General features: G+C 41.0%; 1 protein-coding gene across 3 annotated transcripts in view; it reads right to left on the reverse strand.

The window, feature by feature from the left end:
* The window catches only part of Nf2 (NF2, moesin-ezrin-radixin like (MERLIN) tumor suppressor), a 95,563-nt gene that overhangs the window by 48,762 nt on the left and 30,486 nt on the right, over nucleotides 1-16,315 (reverse strand). For all 3 annotated transcript variants that reach the window (XM_050141002.1, XM_050141003.1, XM_050141004.1), the window contains exons 2-4: nucleotides 10,346-10,471; nucleotides 8,142-8,264; nucleotides 5,836-5,919 (exon numbers count right to left, since the gene is read on the reverse strand). In XM_050141002.1, the coding sequence (XP_049996959.1) occupies nucleotides 5,836-5,919; nucleotides 8,142-8,264; nucleotides 10,346-10,471 (333 nt within the window). The remainder of the gene's footprint in view (nucleotides 1-5,835; nucleotides 5,920-8,141; nucleotides 8,265-10,345; nucleotides 10,472-16,315) is intronic.

Here is a 16,315-nt window from a genome sequence, read left to right on the forward strand (position 1 = left end):
CGGACCTCTGTGAGTTTGAGGCCAGTCTGGTCTACAAGAGCTAGTTCCAGGACAGGTTTCAAAGCTACACAGAGAAATCCTGCCTCGAAAACCAAAATAATAATAATAATAATTTTTCTTGGGTTTGTGATATAGCTCAGCAGTTAAATTTTTGCTGCTGAGTCTAATGACCTAAGTTCTATCCCAGGAACCCATGATGGAAGGAGAGAAATAACTCATGGAAGTTGTCCTCTGACCTCTACATCCATGTCACAACCCATCACAACCTCACCCCTGCCAAATGAAAAAAAAATGTAATTTTTAATTATTGAAAAAACAAACCAAAAACCAAAAACCATTGTGCGTCTGTGAGATGCCTCTGCAGGTAAATGTGCCTTTGTTGAGTCTGACGACCTGAATTCAATTCCCAGGACCCACATGATGCAGGGGAGAGAACCGACTCTTCTAAGTAGTCCTCTGACCTCCACATGCATGCTATGGCAGGCACACACATAATAATACATAAATATCTAATTAATTCTTTTAAAATATCAACTTCCCAGTAGTAGCATACACCTTTAATCCAAGGACTTGGAAAAAAGGGGCAGGCAGATCTCTGAGTTTAAAGTCTACAGGGCAAGTTCCAGGACTGTCATGGCTACACAGAGAAACCCTGTTTCAAAAGCAAAAACAACAAAAACAAAATAATTGCTCTTTGCTGCTTTGGGCTGGGAGTAGAGCTCAGTGGCAAAGTGCTTACTGACCTGAGTCTGACCTCCAATACTACAATGTCAAAGAACTCACCATTTATTTACACAATTTTCTCTCTCTCTCTCTCTCTCTCTCTCTCTCTCTCATTTTCAGGAGGCTAGGTGTGTGGGTATCTCCTATGTTGCCCAGGCTAGCCTCAAACTCCTGGGTTTGAGCAACTCTCCTGCCTTAGACTCCCAAGGAGCTAGGAACAAGTCATCTGAAAAGCCTAAGCTAAAAGGAGTCTCTTTCTGGGTATTGATTTCCTCTCTGTATGCAATGGAAAAAAAAAAAAAATCAGACCAAATGTTCTAAATGGGTTCTAATAAACAAAGTTTAACATTTATTTTTCTTAATCTCTCCCTCTCCCTCCCCCTTTTCTTTCTTTCTTTCTTTCTTTCTTTCTTTCTTTCTTTCTTTCTTCCTTCCTTCCTTCCTTCCTTCCTTTCTCTTTTTTTTTTTGAAACATGGTTTCTCTATGTAACCCTGGCTGTCCTAGAGCTCGCTATGTAGACCAGGCTGGCTTCAAACTCCTGAGTGCTGGGATTGAAGGCATGTGTCACCATTCCCAGTTTATATATTTTCTCTTCTTTTCTTTGTAACCATCTGTGTAAAATAGATATCTATTACATATAGTCACTAAATTCCATATGAATCAGGGATATAAACCTATAAACAGGGCTGGAGAGATGGCTCAGCGGTTAAGAACACTGCCTGCTGTTCCAGAGGTCCTGAGTTCAATTCCCAGCAACCATATGGTAGCTCACAACCATCTGTAGTAAGATCTGGTGCCCTCTTCTGACATGCAGAACACTGTATACATAATGAATAAATAAATCTTAAAAAAAAAAAAGAAGCCTGCATCCATCTTTCCTCTCACTTTATTAAAAAAAAAACCTATAAACAAAAATCCATAAAAGTACCAGACAAGAGAGGGTGGGAACATAGTGGTTGGTGAAGTCCTTCTCAAGACTGACACAGAATAGCAGACAAAGGTTGCTATCACCATAGATGAGCTCCTATAAATCAATAAGACAAAGACAAGAACATAGCAGAAAAGGGACAAGTCATAAACAGTCACTGCAGAGTAAAAAAGAACAAATGGCCAGTTAACCCTGGAGATGCTTAGTCCCATTGCAAATCAATACATTAAAATAAATAAATAAATAAATAAATAAATAAATAAATAAATAAATAAACAAAAAAAAACAAAACCCACTGTTTTTCTGAAACCGGACAGCGAAACTTCAGAAGACTGATCATATCCATTGTTGTGAAGGATGTACAAAAGCAGGTGTTCTCACATACTGCTGCTGTAAGTTAGATCAGAACATACTTCTAGAGGCATTATTTTTGAGACATGGTCTATGTATGTAGACCTGGCAGACCTGAAACTGGTCAAATGCTGGCCTCAACACTCACAGAGATTCTCCTGCCTCTGCTTCTCAAGTGCTGGGATTAAAGGTACACACCACAAAGCCTGAGCAGACTTACTTATTTTTAATTTATGTATATGCGTGTGAGCCTTTGTGTGTGAGTATATGTGTACCACATGTGTGCATATGTGTACCACATGTGTGCAGGAGCCCTCAGAGACCAGAAGAGAGAACCAAATGCCCCAGAATTGGAGTTACAGGCTTGTAAACTGCTGAGAAGCAGATGCACTCTTAGTTGTTGAGCCATCTCTCCAGCTCCATCTCACACCATTCTTTTCTTCCTTCTGAAAGAGCCCACAGGCAGCACAAAGTTTCACGAATGATACCTTATTCTCTCCTAGTAATTTTCAGTACAAACATATTTCAGAAAGAAAGAAAAACACACTTGAAACACTAAATTGTCCATATAAAATCAACAGGTGGCTTAAAAACTGCAAGATGGTTTTGCTTGTCATGTGACTGACTGATCTATTCTTTTGATTCTAGCATAACTCAAACAAGAACCAAGAAATATGGTTCTTGTTGACTGAACCATGTGATTAATATTTGTATTTATATTTTGAAGTTGTTTCTTTATGCTTTGGGATTAAGTGTGTCTATATCATCCCAACAGCTGAAATACTGTAATGAATACATTTGCACACAATTATGTTCCATGTGTTAATGAGCTCTGTTTCACTTCTCCATATTTCTAGAATTTCTTTCTATTTCAGAATGGCTAGGAAGAAAACAAACTGTACATAACAAGTATGGATTACCTAAAAGTGTATTTATTTGAAAATGACATGATAGTATACATTATGACCCTAAAAATTCCACCAGGAAACTCCTACTGATAAAAACTTTTATTCAAATAGTTGAATACAATGTTAACTCACAATCAAGAAAGAAATCAGTAAAATGACAGCTTTTGCAGTAGCCACAAATCATGTAAAATATCCTGGTGTAACTCTAACCAAACAAGTGAAATATTTACATCATAAAAACTTAAAAACTTAAGACATTTAAGAAGGTATCAGTGATGCCGGGGAATGGTGGCGCACACCTCTAATCCCAGGACTTGGGAGGCAGAGGCAGGCAGATCACTGTGAGTTTGAGGCCAGCCTGGTCTACAAGAGCTAGTTCCAGCTCCAAAACTACAGAGAAACCCTGTCTCAAAACACACACGCACGCGCACACACACACACACACACACACACAAATGCATCAGTAAATAGGAAGATCTACTTTCTACTTATAAATTGGTAAAATTAATATATTAATAATGAGCATCCTACCATCAAGTTGTTTTTGTTTGCTTATATTTTAAGTGCATTGGTACTTTGCCTTCATGTATGTCTGTGTGAAGGTGTAAGATCCCTGGAGTTAGAGCTACAGATAATGGTGAGCTGTGTGTGGATGCTGGGGATTGAACATGGGTCCTCTGTAAGAGCAGACAATGCTTTTACCCACTGAGCATCTCTCCAGCCCCAGTGTTCATCTTGTAAATGAAACTAGAATTTAGTGAAAGTTAATGTTTGACCTCCACAAACTTCACTAAACAGTGAAGGGGCAGGAACAAAGTGCTGGGTCAGGCAGCCTAGACACCTGGGTTTCCAGCCTGGCTCTACCCTTCGTCCCACTGTTTCAATCTTCACGAAGAGGCATGTATGGTAGAGCACTTGCCTCATGTGCTGGGCTTTGGGTTTTGTCCTCTGTACCATTAAAACAAAACACAACAAAACAAGTGGCTTGTACATTTCATAAGTATAGAAATAACATAAAAGCATTTTGACCCTGAACAAACCATTCATCTTTTTTGTTTGTTTTGTTTTTCTTCAAGACGGGTTTCTCTGTGTAGCCCTGGCCTGTCCTGGAACTCACTATTATAGTCCAGGCTGGCCTTGAACTCACAGAGATCCGCCTGCCTCTGCCAAGTGGTGGGATTAAAGGCATGCACCGCTACGCCCAGCTCATTCATCTTTTCTAACCTTTAATTCTGTCAGCTTTGGCTTCCAAAAAATACTACATGGGGTATTTTGATAAACATTATAGATAAGCTCATCCTACATATGTGCTCACTATTAACCAGTAGTCTGAGAAGCTGGTAACATGGTTTCCTGAATGCAAACAAGGCCTCACTCTACAGCCCTTGCTGGCCTGGAACTCACAGGATCTGACTGCCCTGTCTAGTATTAAAGGTGTGCCTACCACACCCAGCCTGAATACAGACTTTAAAAGCTAGAGATTACCTGTATTTGTAAGATTTCTAAATTTAACACCGGAAAAAATAGTTCGAGCACCTACCTCCATATGAACCACATATGTTGTCTGTGAATCACTTTCATCTCCAAATTGGCAGAAGCCAAATAAGTAGGGCTTTCCTGCAGTGAAATCTGTTCAAGCAAACATCTGCTGGTTCCTTGAAAATGATCCCACTCCTCTGCTCCCAAATAAGTGGCCTTTGAATTTGTGACCCAAAACCCCATAGCCTTTGAGACTGAGGTAATATCCTTGAGAGCTTGGTTGGGTTTCAAATAGGAGAAAACATGCAAAAAAGGAGCTCAACTCTGAGCCAAGTACATGGATTTAAGGAAAGTAATGATGACTGCTTTGTCACTGTTAGGACTGAAAGGATACATTTTTCCTGTTACTAATATTCTTGATCGAAGCATAAAAGGAGCATATGCTTTACTTGAACCACAGCCCATTTTCTGTTTTCTCAATTATTCCTTTTTCAAGGAAGGTATAAAATATAACTCTAAAGCCATAGATTCTGTCTCTAGCTTCACCCATGAAGCTACCAAAGACCTTAGAGAATCACTGAGGGCAAAACTTGCTCTAGGACCTGCATCGGACAGTTAACAAGTCTCATGTCTCAAGCCCTGTGCCTACTCAGCAGACACTAATGGGTCATCAAATGACTAAACTGACTCTGTGCTTCTACTGGCCTGACCAGCACACACACTTTGAAGCCCTTTTCCCATTCCAAATGGCAAACAAGTCATTCCTGGCTTTGATCTGAAAATGTGAGTAAGGTGGGAAACTCAAGGGTCATCAAACACTCTAGTTGGCCTTATAATAGGACAGAAACTCAGTGATGCTCCTCTCTCACCACTCCTGGTCTGCTGTCTAACTGAGAATAAACGACTTTAGGCTGATGAGACAGCACCAATGGGCCCAGCAGGCTCAGCAGACCCAGCTCCTAGCCACATGCACAAAGTATACTTACTGGGGCCTCACCAGGAGTGTGGCTTCTAAGAATGTATTCTCTGGAAAGATGAGTTTGGATAGAGAATCTGGGTCCTGTTCACCTAAAGGCCTCATTTGATCATAATTAGAGACCATAAATTCACTTTCCCTGACTAATAAAACGAAGCTGATGCAATGAATGTAATGAACCACATGTGCATAATGAGATTACATAGAGAATCCATCTTTCTGAATGAATTCACTTAGAATGAATTGTAAGTCATTAGAATGATATGCTTGTCACTTGTATACACAATATACATATATACAAAATATGCAGAAGTTATGGCAGCAACAGTAGATACCCAACTCTCATGACATCTCATTTTCGGGGGCAAGTTGTTCTGAAATCTCCAAAATCCAAAAAAATGGAAAATTGGAGCCATGCTGTGACATGTTAATGCTGAGGAAGAACGCATTTTTCTTTCTTTGGACCCACCTTGGCCTGGACAGCATAGGAAGCCAAGAGCACTGAAGCCTCAGGAGGGCAGTAGATCTTTTCATCCAAAATCTGTTTCTTCACCTGAAAGGGGCAGAGAGAGAGAGAGAGAGAGAGAGAGAGAGAGAGAGAGAGAGAGAGAGAGAGAGAGAGAGAAGGGGGTAGGGGAGGAGATTGTGAGATGGCATGTTTGGAAGACAGCAGTCCGCCTGGTCACAGCGGATGGCTGCAGGTATTCTAAATGAGGACTGCCAAAGCAGCCTATTAATGATTTTCTGACAAAGGAGACTTTTTTTAAAAGTGTTGCAGACCAGTTGAGAGTTCAGCCACTAAGAAGTTACCAGTAAGCTTGCTGCACAAAAGCCCTCATCTCTTCTCCTCAGAGTCAAGGCTGGAGAGTAAAGACGATCTGCTTGACTACAGCAGAGACTGACGGGGGCTATGGCTAAGGGTGGCTGCACTCTGTCTCAGTCTTGGGCCCTGTGGAGCACACACAGTCCTAGAAGAGATGGAAGCTACTTTCAAATCTTCATACAAGACAAAAGGCATCAAGGCCACTGAATTATGACTGTAGAAAAAAGTCATCTCTTTCAATGTGCTGCTCTAAGGAAAAAGGAAGCAATAAAATTTGATCGATTCAACTTTTAAGTACACATGAGGTTCAGGAAATATAATTCCTAAGCCATAATATTGAATTAACATATCTCACTGCACCTAACTCTGTACAGTGGTGCAGTGTATGATGTTCCAGACACAAGGACAAGAGAGCCACATGAAGTGGGGGTACATTAAGGAAAGCCAACTCTTTTCACAGATTCCTATATTAGTAGACGTTGCCTTGCTTACTCACAAAAACAATCTAACATCTCAGTATGAAGGAAATTCAAGCAAAAGTCACAGGAGGCGAGGTGCTGCCTCAAGTACTCACAGGAAAGTCATTCCTATAATACTAAGGTACTCTGGTCTCATGTAGCTTAAGGTGGTCTTGAGCTTTCTATGTAACTGAAGATGACCCTAAATTTCTGATCCTCCAGTGGATTACAAAAGTTCGCTATGCTCAAGGCTTCATGAATACAAGGCAAGCATTCTATAGAGCTATATTCCCAACCCCAAAGAAACTTCATGTGGCTTTATTCACACATACAGTTCTCCCCAGGTTTTAAACTACGTGAAAATAAAAGCTGAGATGTTCTAAAGCAGTGAAACCTTCAGATCTCCTAGTATCTTTACAAAAAGATAAAAAAGAAACCAAAATACAAAAAATCTGAAAGGGCTACCTTTTGACCTAAAACACGCATGCATGCATGCATGCACGAAACTCCTTTGTAAAAGAAACTAGTTAGCCAGGCATGGGGCACACATTCCAACATTCTAGAGGCTGAGGCATGAATGAGCCTTAGCTATGGAGTGAGATCCTCTTAACAATACACACAACACAACACAGCATTATACAGAGAGTAATGTCACAGTTCACAATCTATATCCTGAACACAACACAGAGGCTCCATATTACAAGGCTTCTGTGAAGAATCCCAGGTGTACTTCTGGGAAGTCAATGCATTTAATGCCCTGTTATAATCTGTCACATCACAGACAGTGGGCTACCTTGGGGCACATAAGCAATTTCAGCATCAATCACCACAGATAGCCATAAAACTGAGGAGGCTCTCTGACAAAGTAAGGTTTCCATCCTTAAATAAGCAACTCCCTGTGTCCCTAGATGGTCAATTTGTAATTCTGGAACACCCAATTTCTTCAGTTTGGTTGAAGAATTATTTAAGAATACCAACTGTATATTCAACGAGCCTATCTTTAAGGGGCCTGCAATCCAGTGAAGGAGGAAATGACAATATACACCCAGAGTAGCACAGAGCAGGCTGTCTGAAATGCCTTAGGCAAGGGTCAGACCAGAGTCACTGCCATTCAGAAGAACTGCCTTGATGCGGCAGTTAGAGGAACTAAGCTAAGCCTCTGAAGCTTTTCTTTATAACCTCAGAGTGCTTTCAAGTTAGCGAGAAGAAACTGGGCTCCACGGTCATGGAGGTTTATAACCTGTTTGTCTGTGCTGCACCATCACACCTCTGCAATTCCATCTGACACCAATTCTCATCATCGGGGAAAGTTCTATTCTGAAGATCTTTCTTTTTCCATTACTGAACCAAAAGGACTGACTATTTGGAGACAGAATATTTTCTGCAGTATAGAAGCAATTGTTGCCAACTCCAAGGGGTTGGCCTGGGCTGCTTCTGTAAACATACTCAAATCGGTCCTCTTAGTACTGGGGGAGATAGCATGAGCCAGTGTACCTGTAAGAAAAATAAGTGTTGCGTGATCTCTTGAACTAGCTCCTCCTCAGCATTCTCAGGATAAAATTTGGCCAGGAAGTGAAAGGTAACCGGTTCTTCCTTCGAAACATCATGATCCAACACCTGCAGAATTTCAGACAAAAGACATGCTGTGCTGGCTCTTCTTCTTCACGTACTGTCATCAGAGTATGCTTTGCAGGGAAGGTATGAAATCCCTTCCCTTGTTACAAGCATCCCATTTCCCAAAGGTTGTATTTCTACAACTGGAAGTATTCACAGAGCCATCCATAGCAAGAGATAATTTCCACTTCGCATAGGGGGTTCTGAATCAAACAATCAATAAACTCAAGGGGTGACCAGAGCTACAGAGACAGCAGCAGTGTCAAAGCCACAGAAAATAGCTATAAAACTAGAATGTATAACTCAAAGATCTTGGGCATTATCCTTTATGAAAGACTGAAGATGTATTCTGAAATAGTAACATCTTCCTTTATTCCTTTTTTTTTTTTTACTGACCACTCTAATAGGTTCCCCTGGAATACAACTTAAACACAATAAACTAGATCTTTGTGACATTGTTTATATGTTATGAATACTAGAAGTAAAACATGGCCATCACGGCAATGCTTTGTTCGTGGAATCTTTCAGAGATGGTCACAAAATGCTTGCATGCAGTAAGTAAACCACTGTCTTTAATCTTCTAGCAATCCCACCACCCCCTGAAAAGACTGGACCATCTGCTCTCCAGAGTGAATTTCATTTTAGGACATAAACATGCTACCAGGCTCCATTAACATGTGTCATAATTTATTTCCTTTGAGCAGCAGGTTCTATGACTCCTGATGCCCCCAATCTAATATCCATTTGGCTAACATTCAGGTATGATTTAAAATTCACTTTGCTGAGAATCATAAAAAGACACAGAAAGCTTTGCTGTGTTTCAGAATTCTCTATATGCCTGCCTGAATTCCAGTGGCAGTCTCAGGGGACTCACAATAAGTCTAATCTAGCTGCCCTCCTCAGCACTGGCTCTTTGTGGCATCTGGAGTTTCTAATCATTGGAACTGACCACGGAAACTGACAATGATCGGGAGTTCTAAGCATGAAGGCAATCACCATATACATGCTGTGAACACAATTTGAATATCTCACTTAACACTAGTAAGATGAGACTTTTGCTGGTTATCACATTATGCAGGAGATAACTTCGGGGGCAATTGACAGGGGCACCATTTAGGGTCAGAATTGGACATGGAGTCACTTTGGGAATCAGAGGTCTTTTGGCCATGTTCTTCAGCTGTGTTCACTGTTAGGTAGTCAGGAAAATAGACAGGCATGTCTTTGTGTGGATATATGAGCCCATAAATGGGCAGCCTCCCTGAGCCATTTCCAAGCCACCTTCAAATTACTAGAAACCTAGATTTCATGTGCTTAAGATAAACCCCAGAGTGAGCTGGAGAGATGGCTCAGTGGTTAAGAGCATTGCCTGCTCTTCCAAAGGTCCTGAGTTCAATTCCCAGCAACCACATGGTGGCTCACAACCATCTGTAATAAGGTCTGGTGCCTTCTTCTGGCCTTCGGCATACACACAGATAGACTATTGTATACATAATAAATAATAAATAGATAATTTAAAAAAGATAAACCCCAGAGAATTCTGAGGAGGAAATGGGCATTGCTCCTTCTCCTCAGGCTCTTTATTCCTTAAGTCTTGTTAATGATTAAGTCAGTTGGGTCTTGGTGTTCTCAAAGACTTATTTAAAATTTAAAAAAAAATGAACATGAGCCCTAGGAGAATCTCTCAAAGACATAAATTGTTGGTTTATTTTTTTTTAAGTATACAAAGGTAGTAGTAATGTTATCCATAAAACCTGACTAGTGGTTCAATAAACAGAAGGGCATAATGCCAAAAAGCAGACAGGGTAGTGACAATGGGTAGAAAAGCTGGTCAAGGTTTAGACATGGTGAATCTTGCTTGTCTGGGAGAGTCTTTGGAGAGCAGAAATGCCTGTAGGACTTGTTTCCTAAATATATGACTTAATATTAAAAATTGCCCTCTTCTTTACTACGTCCTTGTGATACTCCAACAATAAGCAAATGAGCTAAGTGCACGCTCAGGAAGAAACCAAACAAAACAACAACAAAAACAAAACAACTGGAAAGTACAAGCCTCCCCCACTGGTTTCATGGAGATCTAGCCCAACCTTCTTGTCCATTTTGAGCCAGGCCACAGTGTCCTTGATTGTGTACTGCAGTCCAAAAAACCAGGTTTCCCGAAGCCCCAGTGTCCGGCACACCAGATCAAACAGGTCCTTCCCTTTCCATTTCATCTGCAATATAACAAACCAACAGGGAAGGACGTTGTAAGCAAAAATCATAATCAATTCATACACAAAACTGTTCTCAGCACTCTCTACTGTCACCAAAATGGCTGATGAGCACTGAATTCCTAAATAATTTCAAAGCTTCCAACACAAAACCATGAGTGGGAAAATATCAATTAGAGCTTAATGGCTCAATTGCTGCGGAGCACACACAATACCTCCTTGGACAGTTCTGTACAGATCGCAATATCCCTGAAGCTGCGAGTTTAGCAAACCTGGTAAGTAAGCAGCCTCATTTAGGAGAGTCAAGCATCCTAAATTAGCCCAGGAAGATGGTTAGATGGCTAGTTTGTGAAACGCTACCTCCCTTGAGATTGGGTTTTTGTTTTGTTTTGGTTTTTGGTTTTTGGAGACAGGGTTTCGCTGTAGCTTTGGGGCCTGTCCTGGAACTAGCTCTTGTAGACCAGGCTGTCCTCAAACTCACAGAGATCCACCTGCCTCTGCCTTCTGAGTGCTGGGATTAAAGGCGTGCGCCACCACCGCCCGGCTTGAGTTTTTTTTTTTTTTTTAATCATGACTCTGCCATTTGATAAAAGGTTAAGTATTCTCTTTTTAACTTAAAGACTAGTCTTACCAGGAAAAAAATTAAATATATGGAAATTATAACCAAAGCCACAAATTGTAGAGCACAAGAACCATGAGAGACCAGATAGGCCAGTTGCAGGTCTCTATCAGGATGTCTGGTTGGGCCCAAGCAGAAGCAACTTGCCCACAGGCACAAAAAGCAATTCCAAATGCTCAGTGTCCAACCAATGTGATGAATATACAAATTAACTATGGCATGTTTATTCCATAGCCTCACTTTCAAAAATACTTAAATCTCTGCTAAACCATTTTCTTTTTCTCTGCTATTCAATGGTGTAGGTGGAAAAAGCAAGTTCAAACATCTTCATAGGAAAAGAGGGTGCAGGGCAGCTGAGTAAATGTTGCCACCTAGTGGATTTCAGTCAATTAGATTTTTCCTATATTACCTCTTAGTTACTGCTTACTGGATATCCACTCCAGCCATCCCATGTATCAAATAAACATTCAAATAAACACTTGAATACAGATATGATCATATGAAAAATATGCAAGAGCAATCCTGAGACACAAATGTAAAGGAATAGTACGGTCACCTGACTACAGAAGTATCTGCTCTTGTCCCATCCCCACCAGGAAACCTCCACCCTCCTGGGAGACAGCTCAGTAAAATGCTTGTCACTTAAGCCTGAGAACCTGAGTTGGGACCCAGCACTCATGTAAAAAGCTGGATGTGAGCCTAGCTGTGGCAGCATATGCCTTTAATTCTAGCACTCAGGAGGCAGATCTCTGTAAACTTGAGACCAGCCTGGTCTACAGAATGATTTCCAAGACAGCCTGGGTTACACAGTGAAACCCTCTTGAAACACCCCCACACAAAGAAAGTTGGTTGTGGTGGCCCATGCTTGTAATCTCTGGGGTGTGGGTGCCAACCAGCCTAATAAAGGAACCCAGGTCCCACTGAGCATAAAGCTTAAAAAAAAAAAAAAAAAAAGGAGCCAGCAATGGTGGTGCAGTTCTTTAATCCCAGCACTTCAAAAGCAGAGGCAGGAGGATCTCCAAGTTCAAGGCCAGCCTGGTCTACAGAGCAAGTTCCAGAACAATTAGGACTACATAGAGAAACCCTGTCTCCCTCCACCCACACACCGTGGCATTCACATCACACACACCCTCAACAGATAAACATGAACAAGGTGAATGGCTCCAGAGGAACCAGAGGCCGACCTCAATGTTTGTGTCGGGTATGTGAAATGAGTATGTGGAGCTATATGGCTCTGGGGACCAAACTCTTATAGACAGGCTTGTACAGTAAGTGTTTTTACCAGCTAGCCATCTTGCCCATCCCTTTACCATTCCCCCCACTCCAAATGCTAGGGATCAAACTCAGGATCTTGCGCTTCTTAGGCAAGTATCCTTCTACTGAACCATACCCCCAGCTTTAATAGATGTGAATGTAGAGTCTTCTTCCAGTACTCAACAGGAAAAGCCAACTCTCTGTGTGTTTGCAGCCAGAGCCAGCAACCCAAATGGTTGAACACCAAGATCACAGCACACAAGTGGCATTTTGGCTTTGGTCCTTTACCAAGCAAGGCATTTCTCCTATCTGTCCTGCAACCTTGGCCCAAAACCCTCTCTGACTATAATCAGGTTCCTCGAATACTACAAAGAGGGAAATCTTAAGATTTTTGAGTGAGAAAAAAGATTTTATTATTATTATTTATTTATTTTTGTGGTTTTTCGAGACAGTTTTTTTTGTAGCTTTGGAGCATGTCCTGGAACTAGCTCTTGCAGACGAGGCTGGCCTCAAACTCACAAAGATCCGCCTGCCTCTGCTACCCGAGTGCTGGGATTAAAGGTGTGCGCCACCACCACCCAGCTCAGTTTTATTTTTAAAATATAATTACTTTCCCCCTTTTGTAAGGCTGGATAATAGACATACTCATTTGACAACTGGATGGAGAGTTTTTTAATTCTTTGAAGATCTTAATTCCTACAGGCAGACTTAACTGAAGAAATGTTATTTTGGAGAACTGGAAGCTTCAGGATGCTGATTATCCTCTTGTCTCTATTTTAAGCAGCACACAGTATATAAATTATAAATGCCTACCTTGCCACAAGATAATGTGCCACTAAAGAACAGGCATTAACTCCGGGAAGTTAAACACCCAAGGGCCAAGAGGATCAGGATATCACTCCCAATTCACCATAACTCACTGGCACTGGAAGGCCTGGCCTTGGCTGTCAGAAAGCAGGGTGAGCAGAGCCCCAGAAGGAAAGTGAACTTCCATACTGGAGAGCAGAAAATCTCAACGTAATACAGTATTACTGCAGCTTTCCTGTACCCCTTCCAATTTTTTCTTTTTTAAAATGCGGGCCTATTTTTTTGTTAAATGCAAAAAGACAATGTCATTGCCCTATGGAGCTTGCAATAAAGTGAGGAGACAATTCTCCAAATAATCCAGAATGCCCTACTTACATTATTTTCCCTACTTATATCTTAACATTGGTGCAAAGTCCTACTGACTACTGGAGCTGGAAAGGGGCCTCCGGAGTCACCACTGTGAATAAATGCTCTTGTTGTAAAACTAAGTAAGTAAACCGAGTCACCAGCTATCTGGCAGTCTACTAAAATGAACACTGGCCTGTTTTTTCATGGTGATCCAAGGGAGGCAAACCCCTTATCTCACAAAAAGCCTTTTCCAGCTCTGGGATCATCAAATCTTTTTGCCCCTACCTACCTTGGCCAGTAATGACCAATACTGAAACAGAACCCCTTCTGAGAAGAGTCAGACACAGCTCATTCACAGCGCTGTGTGAACAGAGTCTGTTTTCCAACAAGTACTGTAGAGCATACCCAAGTGTCACACACTGAGTCTACACAATGGCAAAAGCAGGGTGTCTGGAGGAGAAAAAGGCAAGAACTCAGGTCAGAGGAGAATTGAAGAACAAGTGAGGGTTCACTGATGGAGGGAAGTAACACTATTTTAAAAACAAAACAAAAGACCATGTTCATTACAGGGAACTGCAAATCTATGTGATGGGATTGAAACTCTCAGGTAACCTCAGGAGTGGGGATGGTGGAAATGTGTCTCGCCTCAAAGAACAACCTCAGGCTTTGAGGATTCCTCTGCTTTATGCCAATAGGCTGAAGAATAAGCTGCAGGGAAGGAACAGTTGCAGGATGGACAAGAGCACAGAGCAGGTGACCCCTCCTGTCATCAACAAGGCAAAGAAAGAGAGAGAGAGAGGCTGAGAAGCAGAAGGAGGCAATCCCAGAACCAACACTTGAATAGGCAAGAAGGAGAAAAACTCCAGGATACTTACCTGCATTTCCGGCTGGAGCACCTGGTATCCCACTGAAAGAGAGAAGGAATACAGAAAAAGCAGCAAGTTTGGGGGGAAAAGATGAACATTAAGTTTTAGACAAGATTAATTAAACTAAAGAAAGCAAGTGATCTGGTGGTATCTGCCTTTAATTCCAGCACTCAGGAGGCAGAAGCAGAGGCAGGCAGATCTCTGTGAGTTCAAGACCAACCTGGTCTAAATAGTAAGTTCCAGGTCAACCAAGTCTACCCTATCTCAAAAAAANAAAAAAAAAAAAAAAAAAAAAAAAAAAAAAAAAAAAAAAAAAAAGGAAAAGAGAAGAAAAAAAGAAAAGGAAAGAAGCAAAGTAGAGATGTCCTAAATATAATATTTATATATATATCAAGCTCTCTGAGCTAAGGAGCTGGTTCAGCTGCACTGCCACAAAGCCTAAGAACCAATGTTTCTTCTCTGAGACCCACATGGTAGGAGAGAACTGACCACCAGAACAGGCAATATGTCATCCTCTGACCTTCATATATGTGCCCCCAATACAGACACAAAGTAAATAATTTTAAATATTTTTTAAAGAACTTAAAGACCGGGGCTGGAGAGATGGCTCAGCGGTTAAGAGCATTGCCTGCTCTTCCAAAGGTCCTGAGTTCAATTCCCAGCAACCACATGGTAGTTCACAACCATCTGTAATAAGGTGTGGTGCCCTCTTCTGCCTGCAGGCATACATACAGGCAGAATATTGTATACATAATAAATAAATAAATAAATAAATAAATAAATAAATAAATAAATAAATATTTTTAAAAAAGAACTTAAAGACCTTCATTTATAAAATAAAACATCCTAAGGTGAGTCAGGAAGATTCGTTGAGCCCAGGAGTCTAAGATAACCCTGCATAATACAGTGGGGCCTCATTCCAAAACAAAAGAAAATGTTTTACCTTTGTCTTTAAGCAATTAGTAAGGTTTTTGGCCAGACTTGTTATCTTACACCTGGATTCTTAGCACTTAAGAGAGACTGAGGCAGGAGCTTTGGCTATATGGAGAGATTAAAACAAACAAACAAACAAACAAACAAACAAACAAGCAAGCAAGCAAAACAAAACCCAGTCAAACAAAGCAAAAAGACCAAGAAGTTTTGTTTGGTTAAATTTAATCTCCATGTTACCTCTAAAAGGCTGTGCTTTCAAAACTCAAATCCAAATGGATCAAAGACTTCAACATAAAGCCAGCCACACTGAACCTTATAGAAGACAAAGTGGGAAGTACACTTGAACGCATTGTCACAGGAGACTACTTCCTAAATAGACCCCAGCAGCACAGACACTGAGAGAAACAATTAATAAATGGGACCTCATGAAACTTAAAGCTTCTGTAAAGCAAACGACATGGTCAACAAGACAAAACAACAGCCTACAGTATGGGAAAAGATCTTCACCCACCCTACATCAGACAGAGGTCTGATCTCCAAAATATACAAAGAACTCAAGAAATTGAACACCAAAAGATCACATAATCCAATAAAAAAAAATGGAGTACAGACCTAAACAGAGAACTCTCAACAGAGGAATCTAAAATGGCTGAAAGACACTTAAGGAAATGTTCAACATCCTTAGTCATCAGAGAAATGCAAATCAAAACAACTCTGAGATTACATCTTACACCACTAAGAATGGCTAAGATCAAAAACACTGATGACAACTTATGCTGGAGAGGTTGTGGGGAAAAGGGAACACTTCTGCACTGCTGGTGGGAATGCAAACTGGTACAGCCCCTTTGGATGTCAGTGTGGAGATTTCTCAGAAAATTAGGAAACAGCCTTCCTCAATACCCAGTAATACCACTTATGGGTATATGTCCAAAGGATGCTCAATCGTGCTACAAAAGGACATGTGCTCAGCCATGTTCATAGCAGCTTTGTTTGTCATAGCCAGAACCTGGAAACAACCTA

This window comes from Alexandromys fortis, unplaced genomic scaffold, assembly GCF_014885135.2.
Source record: "Alexandromys fortis isolate MF-2015 unplaced genomic scaffold, M_Fortis_MF-2015_v1.1 scaffold_7, whole genome shotgun sequence".
NCBI classification, from domain to species: domain Eukaryota; kingdom Metazoa; phylum Chordata; class Mammalia; order Rodentia; family Cricetidae; genus Alexandromys; species Alexandromys fortis.